Genomic DNA, 25377 nt, shown 5'->3' on the forward strand with positions numbered 1-25377 from the left:
AATGTTATCTCCTGAAGATGTACTACATTACCTTTCTTGTCACCTCTTAAAATTTTACATGTCAGAATTGCTCGACCAATTTTGAATACAACTAATCTTGTCCTATTGCATAACCCATCCCTCGGACATAAATTACGCAATAACATTACGATACATCCTTCTTCCAACAGTAATTCGGCTAGTGGAAGACCAGACAGTGTTATTGGTTGTAAATATTCTTCGTGATATTGTAAGCTGATGTTCTCATCTTATGCACCATCACCACCAACTGTTTCAGCAGAGTCTATTGATACGCATTTAATCAATTTGCTGTGTAACTGATCGACAGTTTTCATGTTAATTCATTTGACTTCATCATTTCTCAGTGCTAGGATTGCCCATGTACTCATTTCCTCTGTTGATAACTCTTCGGGATTAAATTCTTCAATAAGATTTGCACATAATAAGTCTTCTATTATTGGGAACTTAAAGAGAGGAAAACGTAAAAATTTATAAGAGCTGAGAACGCAGGAACTGTGTCTGACAAAAACATTCACACCAATGACAGGTGAGAAGACCGTGGGTGTGGGCCGTTAACCATAAATGGTTAAGAGGAAGGCGGGACTTGAAATAATCTCTTGGCAGTAGTTTCGTCTCAAGATTTTCTTTTATAATAGAGAGAAATATTAAAGAAAGAAATTTATCCTCAACAAGGACCTTTCAGTGTGTTTAAATAGTCAATCAAACCACAGAACCAGGCAGGAGGAAGCTTGTCCATTGCTTCGTTAATGATCTCTTCATGAAGAGGGAGCACCTTGTACAGCAATTTACTAAGGACACGGCCTAAGCAGAATGGTCAAAGAATAAATAATTTATAGTCAACTGAATTTACATAAAATGGCACCTGACATTTTACTCTGATTGGTTTGTTGGTGTACACACCCATTATCTGATTGTTTCATTAGCTAATAATAATTCTTTACATTTATATAGCATAATATTAGTAATACTAATTCTTTACACTACTCAAAGTGCTTTATATAGTGAGCGGGGAGCCATTTGAGCCACCACTAATGTGTAGCATCCACCTGGATGATGTAACGGCAGCCATTTTTGCACCATTGTGCTCACCACACATTAGCTGTTAGGTGGTAAAGTTATGAGAGAGATAGCCAATTAGAGACAGGGGATGATTATGGGGCCAGAAAGATTAGGCCATGGTGGGCAATTTAGCCTGGAGATCGGGATACACCCTACTCTTTATGAAGGATACCCAGGGATCTTTTATCACCATAGACAGTCAGGGCCTTGATTTTTTGCCTCATCCAAAAGATGGCACCATTTGTAGTGCATGGTGTCTGTACCACTGCACTGGGGCATTGGGATCCATTTTCAGAACACAGGGTAATCACCCCCTGCTAGCCTCACCAACACCTCTTCCAGCGGCAACCCAAGCTTTTCCTAGACAAGCAGAAATTGCCAATGCCAGAGTGGGTACACTGGCCTCCCAGCTGGGTTGGACCCCAGGAACAATACCCAACTGAGAGGACAGTATAATGCAAGGACAGAGAGAGATAACCCAGCAGGACTACAGGCATGTGTGTTTGTGCTGCTGTGATGGACGACACGCATTGGCAGGAATCCCGGCTGGGAAGAAGTATGATTCCTTAAGTGGATGAGAAGTCAGCCCTATGCCACCACAAGAAACAGGGCAAAGATAATCCTATTTCACTCAGAAAACAAGCAGAAGATGCCAATGGCAGAGTGGGTACACTGGCATACCAGCTGGGTTGGACTCAGGAACAATACCCGGCCAGGAGGACAGTATAATGGAAGGACAGGGGGTGATAACCAAGCAGGACTACAGACATGTGTGTCTGTGCTGCTGTGATCAATGGCACACATGGGTGGGCATTCCGGCCGGGAAGGAATATGATTCCTTAAGCAGATGGGAAGCCAGCTCTATGCCACCACAAGAAACAGGGTGAAGATTATCCTATTTCGCTCAGAAAACAAGCAGAAGATGCCAATGGCAGAGTGGGTACACTGGCATACCAGCTAGGTTGGACTCAGGAACAATACTCAGCCAGGAGGACAGTATAATGGAAGGACAGGGGGTTATAACCAAGCAGGACTACAGACATGTGTGTCTGTGCTGCTGTGATCAATCGCACACATGGGTGGGCATTCCGGCCGGGAAGGAATATGATTCCTTAAGCAGATGGGAAGCCAGCTCTATGCCACCACAAGAAACAGGGTGAAGATTATCCTATTTCGCTCAGAAAACAAGCAGAAGATGCCAATGGCAGAGTGGGTACACTGGCATACCAGCTGGGTTGGACTCAGGAACAATACTCGGCCAGGAGGACAGTATAATGGAAGGACAGGGGGTTATAACCAAGCAGGACTACAGACATGTGTGTCTGTGCTGCTGTGATCAATCGCACACATGGGTGGGCATTCCGGCCGGGAAGGAATATGATTCCTTAAGCAGATGGGAAGCCAGCTCTATGCCACCACAAGAAACAGGGTGAAGATTATCCTATTTTTCTCAGAAGACAAGCAGACTAGAATCCTGCCACCAGCCCCTGAGTTTTCAATTGCAAGTTTGGGGGCTTCTTGCAGGCCTGTGTGCAGGTGAACGTCATACCCAGGATGGAGCAATTGCAGGTTAAGGGCCTTGCCCAAAGGTCCAATGGTGTGGCATATGGCTGAAAAGAAACAAATACCATTTAACTGCTGTTTATTTCTAATCCCAATTCCAAAACATACTGGCTTGTCTGTATCTCTTGCTATATGAAAGGTACTTCCGTAAGCCAGTCCTTTATGTCGTCAATAATTTGAACTTCCTTTGGCTTAAAATACAGATCTCCCAATCACGGACAATTTAAAGCCCATGTGAGCTTGCTTCTTTGACCTGTTGACATTTTCACTAAAGAGAGCCTCCAGCAAGGATAGAAAAGATACGCTGTACCATGTGAGCTCTCAGTCAGTTGTAATAAGCAACTTTGAAAAGATTCCCGCTGTGCGCATCAGACTGCCTTCATGGGTATTACTCTGGCACTGGGCAAAATCACATATTTAAAAGGGAGAGGGCACAGAGGGTTAGACAGAGAAATGGAAGCCCATGCTGTTTCTGATTGCTCTGACTCTGGAACTTTGTAACTGTACCACTCAGATGCCACAGAGTCCCATCTCTCAGTGTTACTTTACTGAATTTCTAATTAACGTTCATATTTAAATTACCAACTTTTAGACCAGACTTCAAAAAGGTATATGTGGCATAAAACTAACGCTGCCCGTGACTCAAGAAACAACATACCTATAGTGGATATGTGGCAGCATCATGCTATGGGCATGCTTGTAATGTGCTGGGACTGGGAATGTTGTCAGAGTTGAAGGAACAATGGATTGAAACATGTATTGCACAATATTGCAGGAGAACCCATTCCAATCTTCTATAAACCTATGGCATGGCCAAGATGAAGCTCTGATCTTAGCCCTATTGAGAATCTGTGGCACTATTTGGAAACTGCTGTCCAGAGGTGCCATCCTATCAGCCTCAAGGGTCTCTACAAATTCTGCGAAGAACGATGGGAAAGGATCCCTCGTGAACAATGTGCAATACTGGCGTATACTTCATTTACTTATGAAGTAAATCATTACATTTTTTTATGCACATCCTGACTTAAGGCAGCTTATGTTGCTAATTCCGACATTTCTGTGATTGTTGTTAATATTTAATTTTTAAGCATTGTGTTTCTTTAAAAAACATTCTTGTACTTTGTGAGAGGAACCCTCAAGAAGCAGGACCAGCCTGATGCCACAAAAAGTTGTGTTGACATTATACAAACGACCTCATAATGTCACCGCAGTTCATTACCATGTCATTTCTCTAGGAGTGTGGTGACAAGGGCTCCACAAAATGGTGGCAACTAGTGGAAATCAACTTTTAAATAACACTTTCTGTATGCAATTAAAGTCAAATCTGTTGTGAACTGGGGAAAAAAAAAATTAATCCAATAAAAACACAACGTCCCAAAGCACAATTCAGAAGGTGAAGTCAAAAACAGAGCAAAGGTTACTAAATTCCTTAAATTCAGAAAAAATCTAAATTAGGATAAACACAAGAGAACTCACCACCCACCAAGCGTGTTCAATGAACCGCAAGGGACTGTGGGTTTTCCTCAGCCTTTTTAGGGCAGAGGTCAGTCCTCTTGTGGTGATAGGCAGGTGGCGCCGCCTTTTGGGGAACCACACACAAAACACAGGGCACACAGCAAAAGAACAGAAAAGACAAACAAGAGGCATTAGAACTCCAGCCTAGTGGGAACCCTGGCTCAAATGTAACAAAACCCAGAATCCTAGTTTTTATATCTTAAGGAAACACCTCAAGGAAGGCACAAAGAATGCAAATCATAACAGCCTGAATGTTTGAAAGGTGTTAAAGGATTGATGAAATTTAGAATGAGCTTCCAGTTAATGTAGTTAAAGTGAAGACCCTAGAGACTTTTAAAATCAAATCAAAGTATTACTGCAAATTACCTTACTGAAAAATGATTGATTGTCCCCTCTTGCATTATAAAATTCCCTTATGTTCCTTTTATGAAGTCTGCTAACATTTGTACAGGACTTTACTTTGTAATGATTTAACACTTGCAAAGAACTGCATATATAAAAAAGCAAGGCGGTCCAAGTGGCATGAAGTTGTGCAGCGAAGGTTAATTTGAGAAATGTGCTTCACCCCAACAGAGTGAGCTAACTGAATTATGCAGCCTGCTTCTGCGCAAAATGCCAAGTATGTTGGCTTTCAATTAGCTCCTAATCTGATTTATCAAAGCCTATAAAATATTTGGCTAATTTGATCTGATCAGGAACATAAGGGACAGGAAATGCCTTGATGTTTGGCAAAAGTGATTAAACCCTCAGCTTCATCCTGAAATCATAAAAAAGAAGAGCACATCATTACAACAAGCAGCTGCCTGCAGAAAAAGCTTGCTGTAAAGCTTCAAAAATTATTGAGCTTGACCGGAATAACAAACCTTACATCTGTGAGGAGACTTCCACAGCAGAGCTTTTCAAAGCAAACAGATGCTAATTTCATCTAATGTACAAATGCAAATGCCTAGCAAGCCAAGAAACGCTACTTACTGCTTAGTGGATAAAGCATTGGACTGTAAAGAACTAGAGTGCAGCTCATTCCCAGCATCCATTATTGGAGCACCTGATAAGTACCAGAGAGTCATTTAATCTGCCCATTGCTTCCAGTGTAGAAAAAGCCATCCACCCATGCATTATCCACACCGTTTATCCCATTGAGGACTGTATGGGGCTGTCAGTGGGCTCAAGTCAGGAACCAGCTGTTGGCTTGCTAACAGACACACACCAGTTTGTCTAAGATTAATTAGCCTGCTGGGGGCTTTATCTTTTTATGATCAAAATTTTCAGAGTGCTTAAATTCTTAAGGGTTTAAAAGTTTACAATGGATCTCAAAATCTACACTCAGCCACTGCTTCATCTTGAAAGGCTCTTAAGGTGATCCTATTCTCATTTTCAGACTTGAACAGGGTGTCCCAGATTTCCACTATAGCCCTCCTATGTTTAGACTCACCAGCCCGTCACAAAGATGTGGCTAATGGGGAATAAATACTTCCCCTTTTTCCTTATATACTGTACTAGCAAAATACCCGCGCTTCGCACCGCGAAGTACTACATTAAAATTTTTATTAGGAAGAAAAGTAAACCTTTTTAAACTGAGGGAAAATATGCCAATAATTATTTGTTAAGGATCTCTTTGTATACCATGTTGTCAGTTCGGCCCTCCGGTTGTAACATGACCAAGCTGTGCGCTGAGCTTACTCTTGAGCATGCAACGTACAGTTGGCCATGTGAACAGTAATCTTGTCTCAAATCTCACAGCTTGGATTGCTGCTGTCATAATCGGTTTGAGTTTCATGGTTTGTTTCAATTACAGCAGTATTTGCAGGATTTGTTGTGTTGAAGTGACATTCGGCATCTGTCAAGCATTGTAAGCATACAACCGGTTTCATCGATAAAATCACATCCTGCTTTTGAGAGTTTAAACATTCATAAACATCAAAGTGTCCACTACTGAAATCATCACCTGTGAATCTAAGATGTTTAAGAGGCATTGTCGAAAGGTGTAAAATATTTGGCCATTTCGGTACACTTGAAAGCGACAACTGAACAATTCAGCGGCAGCCATCAACTCACATGCAGAACCATAGGTGAAGGACTTAAGCATTTCACTCTTCTAGTGCTCTTGTGTAGTATAATTATCTCCTGTACCGTCATCAGTCCACACCTTGAACCTGTCCCAGTCATTCAATACATAAGACACAATGTTCCTCCGGATATCAAGAGTGAGCCTGATATGGCCGTGCAATATGATCATCTCGATAGACATGGTAATGGGGGTTGGAATGATAAAGGAAATGGGTACCTGAGCAATGTAAAGTAAGTCTAAAATACCTAAACAATAACTATAATTGTAATAAACAAACAATAAAACAGCGGAGAAGCCGTGGATTAAACAAAAAGGCTGTAGTTATCAGTAGGGAGATGTGAATCCCGTGGCGAAGCAAGGAAGGGAATGTAGAGACCGGAGCGACGGACGGCCTTATATAGGCAGGCAGCCAACAACGGGAGGCGTTGGGATGGGGGACCCAACGGCACCTCACACGGTGACCGAGCTGCAGGCTATGGACGTATATATGTACGGAAGTAGGATTCAGTTAGCGTTGGGAACCCGTGTACCAAATTTCTTGAAGATGGGCCCATAAGTAACAAAGACTTGAAAAGTTCAATATGGCGGCCGACAGTGGCATCATACCACCGAAATAAGTATGAACATTGGTTTCAGTTAGCTCAGGGAAGTCGCCTACCAAACTTCGTGAAGATGGGGCCGTAAATAAGAATGTTCAACATGGCGGACGTTGTTGACCGTTATGACCGTTACGTGTAGAATTTCAAAATGAAACCTGCTTAACTTTTGTAAGTAAGCTGTAAGGAATGAGCCTGCCAAATTTCAGCCTTCTACCTACACAGGAAGTTGGAGAATTAGTGACGTTGGAAAGTTCAATATGGCGGCCGACAGTGGTGTCATACCAACCAAATAAGTACGGACATCAGTTTCCATTAAACGTTCAATATGGCGGCCGACAGTGGCATCATACCACCAAAATAAGTACCAAATTTCAGCCTTCTACCTACACGGGAAGTTTGAGAATTAATGACATTGGTAAGTTCAATATGGCGGCTGACAGTGGCGTCATACCACCGAAATAAGTATGTACATTGGTTTCGGTTAGCGAGGAAGCCGCCTACCAAATTTCGTGAAGATGGGGCCATGAATAAGAAAGTTCAATATGGCGGATGTTGTTGACCGTTATGACCGTTACGCGTAGAATTTCAAAATTAAACCTGCTTATCTTTTGTAAGTAAGCTGTAAGGAATGGGCCTGCCAAATTTCAGCCTTCTACCTACACGGGAAGTTGGAGAATTAGTGACGTTTGTAAAATTCAATATGGCGGCCGACAGTGGCAACATTCCACCGAGATAAGTACGTACATCGGTTTTGGTTAGCACAGGGAAGCCACCTACCAAATTTCGTGAAGATGGGGTCAGCCTTCTACCTACACGGGAAGTTTGACAATTGGTGATGTTGGAAAGTTCAATATGGCGGCCGACAGTGGCGTCATACCATCGAAATAAGTAAGTACAGCGGTTTCGGTTAGTGCAGAGAAGCGGCCTACCAAATTTCGTGAAGATGGGGCCATAAATAAGAAAGTTCAACATGGCGGACGTTGTCGACCATTATCGACCGTTATGACCGTTATGTGTAGAATTTCGAAATGAAACCTGCTTAACTTTTGTAAGTAAGCTGTAAGGAATAGGCCTGCCAAATTTCAGCTTTCTACTTACATGGGAAGTTGGAGAATTAGTGATGAGTCAGTCAGTCAGTCAGTCAGTGAGTCAGTGAGTGAGTCAGTGAGGGCTTTGCCTTTTATTAGTATAGATATATAAAACTCCAGGCAGCATAATAAAGCAGCAAAACATGCAGGAGAGAAATTTAACACTTGATTTCTAATGGGCATAAAAACGAAGCAAAGTAATTAGTGTGACAAATCAAACTCAACACAACCTGGATTAACATTCCATAATTTAGGATGTATAATTTGACATTAAAAGGAAGCAAAGTAATGAGTGTAACAAGTCATACTAATCTCAACCAGGATCAACATTCTGTAAATTAAGATTTCTAATGGGCATAAAATAGAAGCAAAGTAATAAGTGTGACAAATCATACTAAACACTACGGAAGCTGAGAGAGGATGTGCGATATCGTTATTTGTTTTTAATTGTCTCCTTGAGATAACAGACTAATTTTATCAAGATCTCGAGTGAATTAACTTTGTTTTCTTGAGATAACAGAATAATTTTATCGAGATGTTCAGAAAACGAGAATTTGTTTTCTTGAGATAACAGAATAATTTTTTTGTGATCTCAAGAAAACAAAACTTAACCTTTGCTCCTGGCATCAGGCTCACTTAGATTGCGATGCCTATACAGCTGAAGCCTTGCTAACCGTCTTCTTAAATGATGGACACTAACGTTATTATTGTCTAAACTAAGGCATAAACATATTTCAGCCTGTGTCAGCCCTTGATTGAAAAAAAATGTGACACGCTGATCAATACAGTTCTGCTCTTCTGCCATGTCAAACAGCACGTGGCTTCAATAAGCTAAACATTAAACGTTAGATACAATTATTTCATAATTTCGAGAAAACAAGATCTTTTGTTTTATTGAGATCACAATAAAATGAGTCCGTTATCTTAAGGAAACAATTTAAAAAAATAATGATATTGCACGTCCTTTCTCGGCTTCCGTAAATCACAACCTGGAATAACATTCCATAATTTAGAATTTATAATGCGTTTTAAACAGAAGCAAAGTAATGAGTGTGACAAATCATCATAATAACTACTGGATTAACATTCTGTAATTTAGGATTTCTAATTTGGCATTAAACAGAAGCAAAGTAATGAGTGTGACAAGTCATACTAAACAAACCTGGATTAACATTCCGTAATTTAAGATTTCAAAAGGTCATAAAACAAGCAAAGTAATGAGTGTGACAAATCACACTAAATTAGGATTTATAATAGGTATTAAACAGAAGTAAAATAATGAGTGTGACAAATCATACTAAACATAAAATGATTTAACATTCTGTAAATTAAGATTTTAATGACCAAAAAACAGAAGCAAAGTAATCAGTGTGACAAATCATCATAGTAACTACTGGATTAACATTCTGTTATTTAAGATTTCTAATTTGGAATTAAACTGAACCAAAGTAATGAGTGTGACAAATCAGACTAAACATAACCTGGATTAACATCCCATAATTTAGGAATTCTAAAGGTCATAAAACAAGCAAAGTAATTAGTGTGACAATTCATACTAAATTAGGATTTATAATGGGTATTAAACAGAAGCAAAATAATGAGTGTGACAAATCATCATAATAACTACTGGATTAACATTCTGTAATTTAGGATTTCTAATTTGGCATTAAACAGAAGCAAAGTAATGAGTGTGACAAGTAATACCAAACGCAATCTGCATTATCCATCCATCTATTGTCTGACACTTCTCTGGGCTTAGGTCATGGGGCAGCAGTCTAAGGAATGATGTCCAGACATTCCTTTTCTCTGTCACCTCCTCTAACTGTTATGGAGAATACGAGGCCTTACCAGGCCAGCCAAGAGATGTAATCTCTCCAGTGTGTCCTGGGTCTGCCCCAGGATTTACTCTTGATGTGACATGTCAGGCGGTGTCCAGGAGTCATCCTAATTAGATGCCCAAACCACTTCAACTAGCTCCTATCGATGCGGAGGAGCAGCAGATCTATGTTGATCTCCTCCCGAATGTCTGTATTTCTCATCCTGTATGTCTAAGACACCCTACAAAGAAAATTCATTTATCCCACTTGTATCCGCTGCCAGATCTTTCAGTCACCACCCACATCTCATAACCATAGGTGAGAGTCAGAACATAGATCGACTAGTAAATCAAGAGCTTCACCTTTTGGCTCAGCTCCCTTATCACAATAACTGAGCAGTACATCACTGTAGATACCACTCTGATCCTCTTGTTTATCTCCTGTTCTTCTCCTCCCTCACTTGTGAACATAAACTCTTCCATTTTAGGCAGCACCCCATTCCCACCATGGAGAGGGTCCTCTATCCTTTTCCATCTGAGATCAACGATTCTCATCCTGGCCCCTTCACACTCAGCTGCAAACCACCCCAGTGGGTGTGTAAGGTTACAACCCTGATGAAGCCAGCAGGGCGACATCACATGCAAAAAGCAGAACTGTGATTCTGAGGGCACCAAACTGGGCAGCTTTCACTGTTTGGTTGCACCTAGAAATTCTACCCATAAAAATTATGAACAGAATAAGGGACAAAGTGGAGCCCACATCTACCAGGAACCAGTTTGACCCTCTATGACAAGTAAGTGACCATGGCCTCACCTGGAGCTGCCTTGAGGAGGAAGACTCATCAATGCTGTGATAGGATACAGAAGTGGGGGACACGCGGAGAAGTGGGTGCCAGGTTAAGGGCTAACCCCGTCACATTGACTGTTCCAACTATCATCCTGGCAGATGTTCGCTCCTTGGACAGTAATATTGATCACATCAGTCTGTGTAGAGCTGCTTAGGATGGAGTTAGAGTCTATTGTGCCTTACCGTTCACAGAGACTTGGGTGACTGCAGACATTGCATCAGATTCTATCTGTTGTGGTTACTGCATAATTTTCAAATTGCCTTTTAACTTACCCTTGTATTAAATGACAGCTGCATCTGAAATTACTGCATGAAAACTCTTACAGAATGGAAATCAGCACCTTTCTTTTTATGTCAATGGCACCAATTGCATAGACAGCGAAATGTTATTTTTCTCACAAATGTTTTTGCAAACCTAAAATGCTGAGTTTTGACGCAAATTCAATTTTATGTGAATCATTTCACTCATTACGATAGATAGATAGATAGATAGATAGATAGATAGATAGATAGATAGATAGATAGATAGATAGATAGATAGATAGATAGATAGATAGATAGGTTTAAAGGCACTACATAGATAGATAGATAGATAGATAGATAGATAGATAGATAGATAGATAGATAGATAGATAGATTGATTGACTGCTTCTCAAGATGCTGTAGTACAAGTTCAAAGTGTGTTGTTTGGTATCAAAGTCAGCTCATTGATCAAAGATTATGCTTCTCCATGTGACATGACTTCCCACTGTGCTGCAGTACAAAAACAAGTCATTCCCATTGATCATTTCTAAAAATTACTTTCCGGAACAGCCATCAGTAAAGTTTTTTCTTAGTAAACCTTGTAAGCAGTACAGAGGTCCAAAATGACCTCAATATGTTCTAACGGATTTCCAATATATTTAAAGACAAAAATGTTTTCCACATTTAAATTGCACAAAAAATATATTCTCATTGCACTGTTGCTAAACTACAGTATAAATCCAGAAAAGTATCAGACAATAGCTTCTCTTATCAAAAACACCCCGAGGCTGAAACAGCAGAGTAATTACTCTCATAATTACAAATGACATTTGCTCACCCTGACTGACAGATATTTGCTGGTTTCCAAATAGCTGCTTACGACATATCAACTTATGAGCTGTGAAGGGTTCAAGTGCTGTCTTTTTCAACGGTTTCATTAGGTTTTCATTCATCAGAATAGATAGATAGATAGATAGATAGATAGATAGATAGATAGATAGATAGATAGATAGATAGATAGATAGATAGATAGATGTGAAAGGCACTCTATAACAGATAGATAGATAGATAGATAGATAGATAGATAGATAGATAGATAGATAGATAGATAGATAGATAGATAGATGTGAAAGGCACTCTATAACAGATAGATAGATAGATAGATAGATAGATAGATAGATAGATAGATAGATAGATAGTGTCAGGGATGCTAGGGGCAACGACCCGGCCGGGACGCCTTGAGGGACCGGAAGAGGGTTTACGCCCGCCATGGATCACGTGGGGGCCGCCATCCTGGTTGGTTTGGGGGCCACAGGTAGAGGGCTTGGAAGCCCAACCCTGTAGGGACCCGTGGTCACCGCCAGGGGGCACCCCAATGCCTTGGGGACCCTGGACCTCAGCACTTCCGCCACACCAGGAAGTGCTGGGGGGAAGAAGAGAAGGGACACCCAGAGAGCTTCCGGGAGAACAGCCGGCATTTCCGCCACACTGGGGCGTGTCCAGGGATGAATGCCGGGAAACACCTGGAGCTCATCCAGGATGATATAAAAGGGGCCGTCTCCCTTCATTCGAGGCTGGAGTCGGGTGGAAGCAGGACAAAACAGGAGAGAGAGTGGAGGCGGCCCGAAGAGGAAGGCATTGTGTGGCCAGGACTGTGTTTAGGGTTTGTGTGCACTTGATTATTGTAAATAGTACTTTGTAAATAAACATGTGGTGGTGGATTACAGCATGTCTGCCTGTCTGTGTCCGGGCCGCGTCCACAATAGATAGATAGATAGATAGTGTCACAAAGGCCGTCTGGGGTCCTTGTCCGACTGGGACGCCTCTTCACTGAGAGGACCAGGGGAGCAAGCGTAGGCAGAACAGTACCTACCCCGGGACACTAGACGGCAGCCCTTATAAGTTGCAGTGGTGCCTTGTACTCCCGCAGGGCTTCATGGGAGATTGAGTTACCTACAGCCTTTGATGGGTTGGGGACAAAGCAGATGTTCCTGAGCCCATGTGGGCGGTTCTTCCGCCAAACCCAGAAGTGCAGCTGGAAGTGGGGAAAAGAGCACCTGGAGCACTTCCGGGTGACTTATATAAGGGGCCAGCAGAGACTACTCGGTGAGCCAGAGTCGGGAGGCGAAGCTAGCCGAGAGGCGTGGAGGAGACAAAGGAGAAGAAGAGTATTGTGTGTTGTGATAGTGCATATTGGGACTGTGTTGTGTCCACAGGCGAAAAAAAGAAAATAAAACTTTTGTATTTTATTAGTGTGCCTCCTGCTTCTGTCTGTGTCAGGCTAATAGATAGATGTTGGTGAACTTGCAGAGGTGTCCGCTAAGTGGGTCAGGACAGGTCATATCTTGTCTGAGACAGATGTGTAGTGGAGTGCAGCTGTGGCACAAATTGAGCTGGTCAGGCTGGAACTTATCTCAGGCAAACGTATGGTAGCTCATTGTGTGAAGGTACAACACGCATGTACTACAAAACTCAGTTTGTCTGCTTCGTTTGAATGAGAAGCAAGGTGCTTGCGAGTGCCGTAAAATTGAAAAAGTGCACGCATGCACCATCTCACCAAGTGTAAGTTACACTTGTGTAAGCTTATACATTTTTCGTAGCATTCACACCAATTCCTGCAGCTTTGGTTGAGTGTGAGCAAAGTGGAGTGCTCCATACACACACACACGTATTTCGTAGTGAGAAGTAAGGTGTATACAAGCGCTGTGGTTGAGCGTGAACAGAGCAGACTGCTACATGCACACACCTGGACAAAGGTCTTTCATTTATATAGGTTTGATTATGCCAAACAACAAGCCCCTCTCAAATACATACCAGAATAACTAAAAAAGAAAGAAATCTAAAAAGGAAATGTGAACCCCAAGTGGCATTTTTTTACACATTAAGGAGCCAGTCCTAGGTGGGTCAGCTGTCCATTAAAAGGCACACTCATTTTGGGGTGTGGAAGAACAACCTGGAGAAACCTGCAAACTCTATAGAGAGCCTGAGATTTGAACTCTGCTGTCCAGGGCTGTGAGGCTGCAATATTAACTAATATGGCACTCAAATTAAAACTACAGCATAATAATACAGTATATTAAAGCTTTAGTGCATTTGTAGAAATCACTTTAACGCAACATAAATTTCATGTCACTTATTTTCTTCATTTTAACTAGCGGCCTCCGCCCCCTGCTCGCCCACCCCCTGGTTTGGTTTACTGGATATACAATTTAAAGAGATTGTTATTTTTATGGGAATTGTTAAATATACATTATTTTCACTTTAAAAGTTTTGTAACAACAATACTTGTCCTTTATTTCCGGCCCCAGGCATGGTTAAATCTCTTTCTCGCAGGACGTATAACGCTGCTCGCGTTGTGAAAGGGTTGCAGCTGAACGTATGCTAAGGAGATGCCGTTGGATCATCTGCTGTCTTTCTGCTGCTAGCGAGCTGCCTGTTCTGCTTGTCTCGCTGCCCAATCATTTCAAAGCCTGTACAGCAGCTGTCCTTTTGCCACTTTGTGTCTCTGCCGCTCGTGTTGTGAATGGGTTAGGGTGGCTGAACGCACACTAAGGAGAAGCGGTTGGATCATCTGCTGGGTTTCTGCTGCTGGCAAACTGCGTGTTTTGTTTGTCGCTTGTCAGTGTTTTAAGAGCTGGGTGCCAATGAAGCGTGTCTGCCAAAAGCAATCCAATAACTGCTAGGTCAGATGTCCGTGGACTTGTTTTAAATGATATCTCACTGCCTTGTCTCGCGTGATGTTGTAAAAACAATACTTGTCCTTTATTTCCAACCTTGGCCTTGGTTAAATGTCTTTCTCGCAGGATGTATAACGCTGGTCGCGTTGTGAAGGGGGTTTAGGGTGGCTGAAAACACGCATGGAGAAGCGGTCGGATCATCTGCTGGCTTTCTGCAGCTGGTGAGCTGCGTTTTTTGCTTGTCACTTGACGTTGTTTTAAGAGCTGGGAGCAAGTTGAAGTGTCACTCGCGGGACTTCAAATTGTCTTCTGAGAAGATCATGTCTCGTCTCCCTAGTCTCCTTCCCAAAGATTTTTTTTTAATATAGAGAGGTGTTTGTTTTTCCATCCAGTCGTTATTATGGACTATTTCATCTTATTCTTCTGTGTGACGCAGAATGAAATGTTGAATTTAAGAATTTACCAGGTGCAGCTTAAAGGTCTCTTGTTAAAGCATATGCATCTGAATGAATGCATTTATTGTGTTCATAGCAACTACTTATGAACGCTTTGAACTCTTCAGTTTTTATATCTCACACTTCCTGACACAAAATCAGGTCAAGGCAGGTTGGGGAGCATGAACTGGTACAGCATGTTGCTGCACCCACCACACGACAAAACAGCTCGAGATCCTGGTTGGCAACCCTCCAGGCAGAAATGCGGTCCAGTCCCACCCTCTAGAAATGACCATCTATTTACTGCAGCGAAGTGTTACGTGGGCATCCCCTTGGCCTGGTCCAGCCACTGGGGTCCTAAACAATAAGGGTGGGCATCCCCTTGGCCTGGTCCAGCCACTGGGGTCCTAAACAATAAGGACCCTACTCTCTGTATCACCACTGAGGAGTCGCGCCACAAGGCTGTAGTGCCGTAACTGATGCTCCGTCACAATGCAGGTAATGTGCCTCATTCAGGACACTACTCATCTGGCACAAAGCCAAACCAGCAGTACCCAAGGATTCTCCAAAGAGACACAGCACCAAAGGTGTCCAGTCTTCGTCTCAGGTCACTGGATAGTGTCCATGTCTCACAACCATATAGCAAGACAGGAAGCACCAGGACTCTAAAGACTTGGACCCTTCATATGATATACTGCTCAATTAGTTTTGATGTCTAGTTATACAAGGCGTGAAGCTTTTGCTAAGCCCTAATGACCCTAATTGTTTGAACAATGTTGGACCATATATTGTGCAGGAAATTACACCCTTATGATAAAGAGTAATCTAATAGGCATCTTCAGCAAAAATAATCAGCAGGACTTGAAGTTGTGCAGGCCTCGTCAACTAAGCCTAGAGGTTTACCCCCTAATGGGATACGAGAGGTCAAAGTTACTCCTTTTCACAACACTTCAATATAATGCTGATCAGTAACCTAGGCAAGTCGTTTTATGCCACTTCGAGGCTGCTGATCTCAAATGTGATCATATTTTTTGACATTTGATTCTTTACTAGTGGTCCTAACCCTCTATGAGACACTCCCAGAAGGTTAACAATGACAATTGTTTTTAAACATAAGCATATGTGGTATCATTTTAGACTAATTCAAGGTTAGTGATTATAAATATGAATATGGTGTTATTTTTAATTTTTGATCCTTTATTAAGGATCTAGCCCTCAATGGGGAGGGTGAAAATTTACATAATTCTATTACAATCTAGAATATTTAGACTTTAAATATTAAAACTGAAGCACATATTTTAAAATTTAAAATACCTGAAGCAATACTTCTTGTTTATTGCGTGCTTCTCCCTCATGAAGTAAATCATCACATTTCTTATGAACACCCCGGAACAACGCGGCTTAAGCTAATTAAGATTTTTTACAATTTAATCACAGCGAGGTGTGCTCGGGTCATTAAAATATCACCAATACAATCAATTCTTCAGGAAGTGCAGCTAATTAGACACTGAACTTTAAATACAGAAAGCCGCCATTGATTCCCGAGCTGAAGTTGTCTTGGCGTTTGACACTCGTAATCCCGATGTGGTGAATATAGTGGTAATAACTGGATTTTTCCCAGCGTTATTTTCTACAAAACGCCTTTGTCAATAATTATAACAAATATTTTAAAACGTAATAACTGGATATGCATAAAATCAATATTAAAATAGAAAACTGGACTTGTGAATTACCTTTTTCTCTTTATATTAAACGTTACTAGGGCGTTGTACCGTGTAAGCCATTATGAATGTAGAGAAAAGTCAAGCAAAATGACACCATTTATTGGCTAACTAAAAAGATTACAATATACAAGTTTTCGATGCCCCTTCTTCAGGCGAGATGTAATCTAAATAATAATATAAATCTTGAAGAAGGGGCCTGAGTTGCCTCGAAAACTTGCATATTGTAATCTTTTTAGTTAGCCAATAAAAGGTGTCATTTTGCTTGACGTTTCTCTATTAAACATTACAAAACTAATAATGATATACCTTTCGAAGACAAAAAAGGAATCAGAAATAGAAGAAAGAATTTAAAAACCTAGATTTAACTGTATTCGGATTACGTAGATAGAAATGAATTGCAACGCCATAATAGCGCTGTTGACTTAAAATCAAATGATTGCGCGGAGTGATGACGCCACAAATACCCGTCTGTTACGTCACAATCTGCGACCCAGAAACGCGGCGAATAAACAGCGGCAACGTGCTCGTACTCGTGGGCTCGTCGGAATTTTTTTTAGTAAGTTCTAGTAATGTTTCCCACCTAATTTGCTGTTATTATTTAGAATTGAAGAATGCGTTGTATAATTTTTAAGGTTATTCTGTTGTTATTACTTCGGAGTAGAGGATACATTTTGAATTTTAGGCTGATGTTAAAGTAATTATAGTTTAGTGTAAATTACAGTAACGCGTATGACGCACGATGAAAAATAATGTGGTGGTATTGTGTGTAGTCGATTTCAGACGATCCAGTGTTTCTTTTATGTGATAAAATCAGCGATTCACATAGTTTACAGAGCTTTTTTAATTATGCATATTCAAAGTATAAAAAACTCATCGACAGCAATTGTGATTAGATTTTGCTTATTTCTAGACATTTCTTTTTATACCTTCGTGCTCTTCAGACATTTGTTAACTTTAATAATGCACAACGATTCAGCACAAGTTTTACGGCGGTTTTCATCCCTGACAGTCTATTGATTTTATTTCAGAATTCCACGCGACCCAGTATGGAGCAGCAAGCCGATACATCAGGGATAAATGTAAAGACTGATAAAGGGTTAGAAACAGTTCTGATGGTTGAAAACAGTCATGGGCCAGCATCTGGAGAAATGAACTTCTCTCAAACCAGTGACAGCGTCCTAATGCAAGGATGCCAGACAAAAATACCTACACAAATGGGCACTGGTTTGGACGAAGAAGGTACCAGGACCAGTGGAACTGGGTCTGGCAGCGGGGTGGCCCAGCCTCCTAGCAAGAATGGAAATGTAAATGAAGAGTCTGATTCCTTGCCTCCTAGCCCTAGCATGAATGGAAATCTGGTTAAAGAATCTGATGGTGCATCTCATTGTACTGAGCTCCACCAGTGTGTCATAAAAACTGAAAGTGAAAAGCTGGTAGATGAAGGATCTGAAGAGGAAGCTATGGATATGTGCGTAGCTGCTCAGCTAGAGACTCTTAACTTTTCCAGTGGCCCTGAAGGCAATGATGGGTTACACCAACAAGAACAGTTGCCAACAGTTAACAAAGATGTTCCTCAAGTGCATGTTGTTGTTGAAGCTGATGCAGAATTGACTGAAAGCAGTCAGGAAAGTAGCTCATCGGGGGATTCTTCTGATAGGTTTGCTATACTTTCTTGCTTCCTTGTGGATTTATGTGAAAATTATTTATAGGGTTGCACAATACATGAGTAGTTTTAATTATTTAATTTGCTTTGTGTTTCTTTTCATTTGTCGTTTTAATTTGAAATCGTACTCTTAAAGGGTGCCTTTCGCAATGCTCTCTTTGCAAAGCCCTCTAAATACTTCATCGAAAAAAATTTTTTTTATGTTACGTCCCTCATATTGTTTGTAGTAATAGTTGAGAGAAAAGAATGAATGTCCTGTTTTTTTTCAGAATGGAGAGAGACAAATTTATGATATAATAGAAGCCAAAAGTGTCATACAATGGCAAATGATGGGATAAACATACATGAAAAGAAAAAAAAAAACTCCTGTTACTCATCTTGAATAACCCACATGTGACAGTTATCGAGTCATATGCCCAAAACGTGCACATTGCATGCCTTATTGCTAAAATGTCATTACATACTTACTTCTGGAATATTCAGCACACATCACAAACTTTTGTCATGTTGAATGGGGTGGCACCTTGCAGCTCATCCTCAATTATTCCATAATAGGCTAAGAAATCAATAAATATTAAAAATCGCTCTCCATTTATGTGTAAAATGCATTAAAGCCAGAATAGGTTTACAAGTATTAAGTCAGATTCGTACATTTTTTTTCTTTCACCCATCTATCCATCCATTTTCTTTTTTTAGTAATTTTATTGCACTCCATACAAAGCAATCAAGTTTTTACAAAAAGAAAAATAGAGTCAAGAACAGATCGATCCATCCATTTTCTAAACCCACTCAACAACCGGGAAAACTGAAGCCTGACCCAGCAAGCAATGGAAGAAGGCAAGAGCAACCCACATGCACGCCCTAGCGCCAATTTAGCTTCGTCAATTTCTCGAACTGCCTTTTCAATTATTTTTAAGCAGTAATGGCATACTACACGATAACGTGCAGTGAATACACTTGGCGTGTGCATTCCTAGTTTCCATCCTCTTTCTCTGTTCGTTTATCATTTGTTTGCTCAGAGGTTGATGCGCTTGCTGCTTCCTGAGCAGCTCTTCTTTTCTCCACCCTAGCGGCCCACTTCTTCTCTTCTTTCGCCTGCATCTTTTTGTGTTAAAACTGTTTAAGTCAGTGTTTGTGTTGCAATTACTTGTGTTACATTTTCCTTAATTTTTCACTTAAGCTGGCAAGTCTTCAATCTGCCTCAAGAATGATTTGAAATATGAAGTACATCTGAGTTCTCTACGTTCACCTCCACATCATTGCATTCAGTTTTTATTCACGATTTGTATAGTGTCCCAACTTTTTTGGATTCCGGTTTGTAATTAATATTGCTAAATGTTTTTCTGCTGTCAGTGTCAAAGTTTTTTTTTTAAAAAAAAAAAAGTCAAAAGTGATTAATGTCTGAATTTATGTGTGTCATGAATACTACTTTCTGGCAATAAGTAGTGTTCTATAATTTAGTGTAAGGAATAATTTCAGAAGAGTAGTTTCATTTATTCATGATTTGTAAATGGTTTGTGTAATTAACAAACAATGAAACTGAGTGAAGTACATGTTAGGGATCAGAAGGCTTCCTGGATAAAGCCAGGTAGTGGATTGCTAACTGGCTCTTACACACTTTAATAATTTAGCCTTTGGGAGCAGAATGGCTAGACCTGTGCAATAAAGCTCCAGGCAGTCAGATTGGTTTTTTTTTAGCCTGGCCACTTTCCTCGTGCAATTTGAGCGCTCTCCTTGTGTCAGCATGGATATTATCAGGTATTTTGGTTTTCTTCTTTCGCCTGCATCTTTTTGTGTTAAAACTGTTTAAGTCAGTGTTTGTGTTGCAATTACTTGTGTTACATTTTCCTTAATTTTTCACTTAAGCTGGCAAGTCTTCAATCTGCCTCAAGAATGATTTGAAATATGAAGAGGTAGGGGAAGTGACGGTGAAGGTGGTAGGGAATGAGAACGGCGCCCGTACACATGCACTGTGTTAAGTTTAATTAGCGTCAAAAACAGGTCACTAATTAAGAAAAGGGTTAGAATGAAAACCTGCAGCTACTGCGGCCCTCCAGGACTGGAGTTTGAGATCCCTGATCTAAGTCAAAGTAAGTGTACTATTTGGAACTAAATTAGATTATGTTTCACAGAAACCAATACGTACATCTGAGTTCTCTACTGCCTCAGATTGTCTAGGAATTTGCGCTTTTGAAAAATCTAGTAAAGTTTAGAGATACTATTGTTGTCTACAGTACTGCTTGGTAGATCTCTGCAGAATTAACTTTTTTTAAAAAAAAACAAGCTGTGGTTTCTTTTTGTTCCATGACTCTTGTGTGGGTTTTTTTTTTTTTCATCCTTTCCCGTTATGCTGTCTGTCATACCACTTTGTCACAGATTTTACGTCCTATCTTATTTTTTTGTATATGCTCCTTGTGCTCGTTTTAGTTTGTGTGTTCCCAGATTGAGGTATTCAAAGGTTAATATGTCAGTCACAGAAATGGTCAAGACAAGTTGCACCACTTTACTTTTTAGAGTGTTTAAAATTTTATAAAAAATTTTTTATCTAACCATCACCTGATAAGTCCTAACATTGCTACCTGCATTTCAACGTGAGTCCCTCCATCATCAGACTTTGCAGCTTGCTTGCTTTTTTAAGAAAAACGTATCATTTTTAAGAGTGTGATATGGCAAAGTACAAACCGGATTCCAAAAAAGTTGGGACACTAAACAAATTGTGAGTAAAAACTGAATGCAATGATGTGGAGATGGCAAATGTCAATATTTTATTTGTAATAGAACGTAGATGACAGATCAAACGTTTAATCCGAGTAAATGTATCATTTTAAAGGAAAAATATGTTGATTCAAAATTTCACGGTGTCAACAAATCCCAAAAAAGTTGGGACAAGTAGCAATAAGAGGCTGGAAAAGTAAATTTGAGCATAACGAAGAGCTGGAAGACCAATTAACACTAATTAGGTCAATTGGCAACATGATTGGGTATAAAAAGAGCTTCTCAGAGTGGCAGTGTCTCTCAGAAGCCAAGATGGGTAGAGGATCACCAATTTCCACAATGTTGCGCAGAAAGATAGTGGAGCAATATCAGAAAGGTGTTACCCAGCTGAAAAATTGCAAAGACTTTGCATCTATCATCATCAACTGTGCATAACATCATCCGAAGATTCAGAGAATCTGGAACAATCTCTGTGCGTAAGGGTCAAGGCCGTAAAACCATACTGGATGCCCGTGATCTCCGGGTCCTTAAACGACACTGCACCACAAACAGGAATGCTACTGTAAAGGAAATCACAGAATGGGCTCAGGAATACTTCCAGAAACCATTGTCAGTGAACACAATCCACCGTGCCATCCGCCGCTGCCAGCTGAAACTCTACAGTGCAAAGAAGAAGCCATTTCTAAGCAAGATCCACAAGCTCAGGCGTTTTCACTGGGCCAGGGATCATTTAAAATGAAGTGTGACAAAATGGAAGACTGTTCTGTGGTCAGACGAGTCACGATTCAAAGTTCTTTTTGGAAATCTGGGACGCCATGTCATCCGGACCAAAGAGGACAAGGACAACCCAAGTTGTTATCAACGCCAGTTCAGAAGCTTGCATCTCTGATGGTATGGGGTTGCATGAGTGCGTGTGGCATGGGCAGCTTGCATGTCTGGAAAGGCACCATCATTGCAGAAAAATATATTCAGGTTCTAGAACAACATATGCTCCCATCCAGACGTCGTCTCTTTCAGGGAAGACCCTGCATTTTTCAACAAGATAATGCCAGACCACATTCTGCATCAATCACAACATCATGGCTGCGTAGGAGAAGGATCCGGTACTGAAATGGCCAGTCTGCAGTCCAGATCTTTCACCTATAGAGAACATTTGGCGCATCATAAAGAGGAAGCTGCGACAAAGAAGACCCAAGACAATTGAACAGTTAGAGGCCTGTATTAGACAAGAATGGGAGAGCATTCCTATTTCTAAACTTGAGAAACTGGTCTCCTCGGTCCCCAGACGTCTGTTGAGTGTTGTAAGAAGAAGGGGAGATGCCACACAGTGGTGAAAATGGCCTTGTCCCAACTTTTTTGGGATTTGTTGAGACCATGAAATTCTGAATCAACATATTTTTCCCTTAAAATGATACATTTTCTCAGTTTAAACTTTTTTTCCGTGATTTATGTTCTATTCTGAATAAAATATTAGAAGTTGGCACCTCCACATCATTGCATTCTGTTTTTATTCACGATTTGTATAGTGTCCCAACTTTTTTGGATTCCAGTTTGTAATTAATATTGCTAAATGTTTTTCTGCTGTCAGTGTCAAAGTTTTTTTTAAAAAAAAAAAAAGTCAAAAGTGATTAATGTCTAAATTTGTGTGTCATGAATACTACTTTCTGGCAATAAGTAGTGTTCTATAATTTAGTGTAAGGAATAATTTCAGAAGAGCAGTTTCATTTATTGATGATTTGTAAATGGTTTGTGTAATTAACAAACAATGAAACTGAGTGAAGTACATGTTAGGGATCAGAAGGCTTCCTGGATAAAGCCAGGTAGTGGATTGCTAACTGGCTCTTACACACTTTAATAATTTAGCCTTTGGGAGCAGAATGGCTAGACCTGTGCAATAAAGCTCCAGGCAGTCAGATTGTTTTTTTTTTAGCCTGGCCTCTTTCCTCGTGCAATTTGAGCGCTCTCCTTGTGTCAGCATGGATATTATCAGGTATTCTGGTTTCCTCCTAAAGGCAAAAAATGTGTGTTAATTTAATGAGTTCCTTTCGAATTATGTTAGTGTAAATCTATGTGGAAAGATTTCGGGCTAGAACTAATTTCTATTTTGCAACCCATGCTGTGTTGGATAGATTTTGGCTTCCCTTGTAATAGCAAAATAACATTAGGAATTATATCTGGAGAAATCAAATGATATTTGCCAGCAACCATCATAGAGAATGAAACTTGGGTAAAGCAGCTTACATAAATATGAAATGCTTCTTTAATGCTGCTGAAAGCATTTGTGAATGCTTGTCCTTACCCTTGTGTCGCCCAATATTCTTAACACAATCTGAATATGATTTTGTCTCTTGGCGTTTATTTCTCATTGCCTCACTGATTTTTGGCATTGACTTACAGTTGAAATGTTTGTTCACTTCTCTTTAAGAATTCAGAAGGGTGCACTGAAATAACAACAATACTGAATCTGCTGTGTTTGTTGTCTTCCTTTCGTGATTGTTCTGTTTTTATTGTTTTTTGACTGTTATGTAGGTCACTGATCTTTCTTTCTAATAACATTTTTTAAAAGTATTTTCAATGTACTGGTGTGTTTTATGAGTTTATTTTTACCCTCGAAGGAAAGAGCTAGAAGAAAGACTAAAAATTACCCAACTTTGAACAGATCATATTTTTTCCTTTTTACTGTTAATTCAGCTACAAATGAAATATGACATTCATGATAGCAACTCTTTTGTGTGTAAATGAAGATTGGGAAGAAGGTGAAAATGTGTTAATTTAATTGTTGGTCATTATTAGACTGGGTTTACTTGGGTTTTGGTTATTTTAGCCTTTTTTTTTACAGTTTGGTATGTTATTTTCATCCACTTTTAGCCCAGTTTGTTTACCTACCAAGTGACTTGGTGTGTAACTGGTTTGCTCTACCCATATTCACATAGAATAACCCTGAAGAACACAGTCCGTAAACGCAGTCCATATTTATATTGATTGGTTACTTGCAATTGTCAGGTTCAGGAGTGTATATTTTTGTGACCGGTGATCGAATAGTATTTCATTCTTGGATGCTACTGCCTTGTGCCCTGTTCTTGACAAAACAAGATACAGTTCTCTTAAACCAGGGAAATACATAAGGTATCAGAAATGGTGAGATGTTACTTTTATACCCAACTTATTGTTTAAAGAGGGTAGTTAACTACAGTATATCAAGAAGTTCATCGTCGGTTAGATTCATCAGTTCATACTTGTGATGTTAATTTGCACTCTCGCTAATTGAACAATGCTGTGTTTGCAGTGATTCAGACTCTTCATCTTCCTCTTCCTCCTCAACGTCATCCTCATCCACTTCCTCATCTCTCAACCTTGGGCTTTCTGACATTGAAGATGGAGACCCTGTGTCTATTGGGAAAGACAGGACCCCCCAACCAGTGAAAACAAAAGATGAAATCATATTAGAGGTAGGAAAAAAATTGATTGCAGTTTGTGTGTTGCCAGGCACCTGCTGAAACATTGTTTAAATCAACTGTTTATTTTACTTTAAAATTAGAATGTAAGAAAGCTCATAATATTTACAGTTTACAAACTCATTGCTGTTTAAGTGATGTTAAAGGAACATTCATAGGAATGAATGTCATCATTCACCGTGAAGGTCATCAAGCATAGGGTGCTTAACTGAGATTTGTCATATTAACTTACTTCCTTAATCTTTGTAAAACAGGCAACTAAAAAAAGAAGCCTCCGATTTTGACACTTAAATGAAATGTTGTCCTTGTCTCTTTCAATTTATGGTTGTAGTCATACACAATTTGTTATTTCTTGATATCTCGTTATTGTGTGAGAAGAAAACCAGAGTACATATAAAATATATCTGTGCATAAGCATAGACTGTCTAGACTCCACGCAGGTAGTACCTAGGCTCAAATTTTAAACTCAGGACTAAAACCATTTAACACTTGGATTGTGTAGCTATTTTTGTTCAGTCTCTTCCGAAATGTACTCCGGCAGCACTTCAGTTTTTGGCCTGTTTCAAGGAATAAAGCTTATTCTGTAAATTTTGTGTTTTGTATTTCATGGTTAATTTGAGTTCAGTTTAGCTTGTTTCCACTTTTCCTTTCCTTTTTTGGGGACTCAAGATGTCTGTAAAATGTACATGCTATCTTTTTTTTAAGAGCTTTAAATAGCTTTGCTGTCATAAGATACTGTTGTGATCAGTATTGTACACAACTATCCAGCCAATATTTTCCTAGAATTTCATGTAGCTTCAAAGATCACGTTTATAAAAAGATAGAGAGCATAAACAGCTGGTGTGCAATTTTCAGTAATAAATACCTTGTAGAGTCAAACTGTGTATATT

At 40.0% G+C, this 25377-nt stretch overlaps 1 protein-coding gene across 1 annotated transcript in view; it reads left to right on the forward strand.

The window, feature by feature from the left end:
* Nucleotides 1-17087: 17087 nt before the first annotated feature.
* The window catches only part of LOC120533029 (H/ACA ribonucleoprotein complex non-core subunit NAF1-like), a 65572-nt gene continuing 57282 nt past the window's right edge, over nucleotides 17088-25377 (forward strand). Inside the window, exons 1-3 of the mRNA XM_039759643.1 lie at nucleotides 17088-17210; nucleotides 17683-18311; nucleotides 24319-24481. Coding sequence (XP_039615577.1) covers nucleotides 17103-17210; nucleotides 17683-18311; nucleotides 24319-24481 — 900 coding nt within the window. The 5' untranslated portion in view covers nucleotides 17088-17102. The remainder of the gene's footprint in view (nucleotides 17211-17682; nucleotides 18312-24318; nucleotides 24482-25377) is intronic.

This window comes from Polypterus senegalus, chromosome 7, assembly GCF_016835505.1.
Source record: "Polypterus senegalus isolate Bchr_013 chromosome 7, ASM1683550v1, whole genome shotgun sequence".
Taxonomy (NCBI): Eukaryota; Metazoa; Chordata; class Cladistia; order Polypteriformes; family Polypteridae; genus Polypterus; species Polypterus senegalus.